Genomic DNA, 1671 nt, shown 5'->3' with positions numbered 1-1671 from the left:
GTTGAGGAACTGCAGTTTTTCAAAGATCAGCTGTGATGCTCTGACTTCAGCTCTCAAGTCCAACCCGTCCCATCTGACAGTACTGGACCTGAGAGTGAACTTCCTTCATTCTTCAGATGTTGAGCAGCTCCAAGATCTGGTGGAGAGTCCAAACTCCAAACTGCAGACTCTGAGGTCAGTAGAGNACACCAAATTTTATTTTATTTTTCAACTATTTGAAAATGTTAACCATTACTACTCTTGTTCTTAAATTCCCTGTAAATCCAGAGAAATCTTAACTTTTGTTCAAGGAATTCTAGATTATCAATGTTTTAAGCCTAAAATGCACCTGAACTGTCTTTTAGGCCGTGGTGTCGTCCTATGAGGCCGCCAGATTCATCGTCTTTGAGTTTGATGTGGACAACACCATCTTTGGTTTGGAAAGGGAGTTCGTTGTGGCCAGTGCAGGTAAGTCCATTATTTTGTTTTATACTTTTTTGCATGTCAGTTTTCCACTTGTTCGTAGTAAATCATCCATTTTCTTTTTTTTATTTATAAAATTGATTTAAGTTAAATAATTTCATCATGTTTAAGGCTAAATTTCTTGTCACAAAAACCACATGTTCCTGTTTTTAATCTTTTCTTTTCATCTTAATTCTTCTTAATCTATTATAGTTCCGAGTTAAAATTTTGTTTTATAATCTTAATCAGTCATTGTGAGGAGTGTGTTGGGGTGTCTGTTTACTCTTTGTCCTACTTGGCTGTAAATGTTGTGTATTAATGCAGACGTTCTTGTGTTTTGTCTCTTTCTGCAGCAGCCTCCATGACTGCATTGGTGGTGACGGCCTTCATCATCTGGTGCGTGTGCGCAGCCAAGTCCAGTCGTCAGAAGGACGGCTTCCATCGGCTGCGACAGCACCGCGAAGACTACGACGACGAGATACGGCTCGCCTCCATGGGCTCCAAGAAGTCTCTGCTCGCCAATGAGTTTCAGGATGAGAGTGAAAGCGATGAGGAGACATTGTATGCAAACAAAATCTGAGAAAGTGTTTAGTCCAGTGCTGAGCTCCCACCATGCAGCAAAGGAGCAAGCAGAACTCAAGACTGAGCTGCCTCTGTCAGTGTATTAAAACTGTAAGATAATTCTCTTTTTAAACTTCACATTGATTACTTGGTTTTCAGTTTTGCAAAATGAATGAACTGACTCAAACATTTTTTTTTTAATGCCATGCCCTTATCCATCCAGCCAATTGAGTCCAAAACAACCGATGAGTCTCTTTCCCGTGTGTTTTTGCCATGTTTTTATTTTCAAACTATTTCTAGAAATAGTTCTTATTTATTTGTCCACGATAATATGGTGGCGCAGCAATGTCCAAGCCTTTGAGTGACTGAATCCAGCACTGTGCCTTGTCTTCTCTAAACTGTATAGTACTTAATTCATGCTGGAATTTGATCCAAAACTCAGGTGGTACTATAGGAAATGTATCTGAGATCCAGAGGGTTGGAGTTTAAATTGGCTTTCCTGTGCTCAGCAGTTTTGTGTGTTTGGGAGGAAACTGAAACACGCCAAGAAGAATCTATTGAATGGGTTTGTTCAAGCTCTGCTTTATTGGAGTGTTTTTCTGGAAATAAGATTGTTCTTTATCACTGGCCAAGACAAAAACTTATAGCTAATTGAGTAAAGAATGTATT

The 1671-nt window shown here is 39.4% G+C and overlaps 1 protein-coding gene across 1 annotated transcript; it reads left to right on the top strand.

The window, feature by feature from the left end:
• Window positions 1–200: 200 nt before the first annotated feature.
• On the top strand, window positions 201–1147 carry LOC112140894 (carboxypeptidase D-like). Its single transcript, XM_024263919.2, has 3 exons — window positions 201–257; window positions 345–447; window positions 795–1147. The coding sequence occupies exons 1-3, from the start codon at window positions 222–224 to the stop codon at window positions 1019–1021; spliced, it is 366 nt and encodes a 121-aa protein (XP_024119687.1). The 5' UTR covers window positions 201–221; the 3' UTR covers window positions 1022–1147.
• The last annotated feature ends 524 nt before the right edge of the window (window positions 1148–1671 follow it).

Source organism: Oryzias melastigma, unplaced genomic scaffold, assembly GCF_002922805.2.
Source record: "Oryzias melastigma strain HK-1 unplaced genomic scaffold, ASM292280v2 sc00549, whole genome shotgun sequence".
NCBI classification, from domain to species: Eukaryota; Metazoa; Chordata; class Actinopteri; order Beloniformes; family Adrianichthyidae; genus Oryzias; species Oryzias melastigma.
This window is presented reverse-complemented; position numbering and strand designations above follow the sequence as displayed.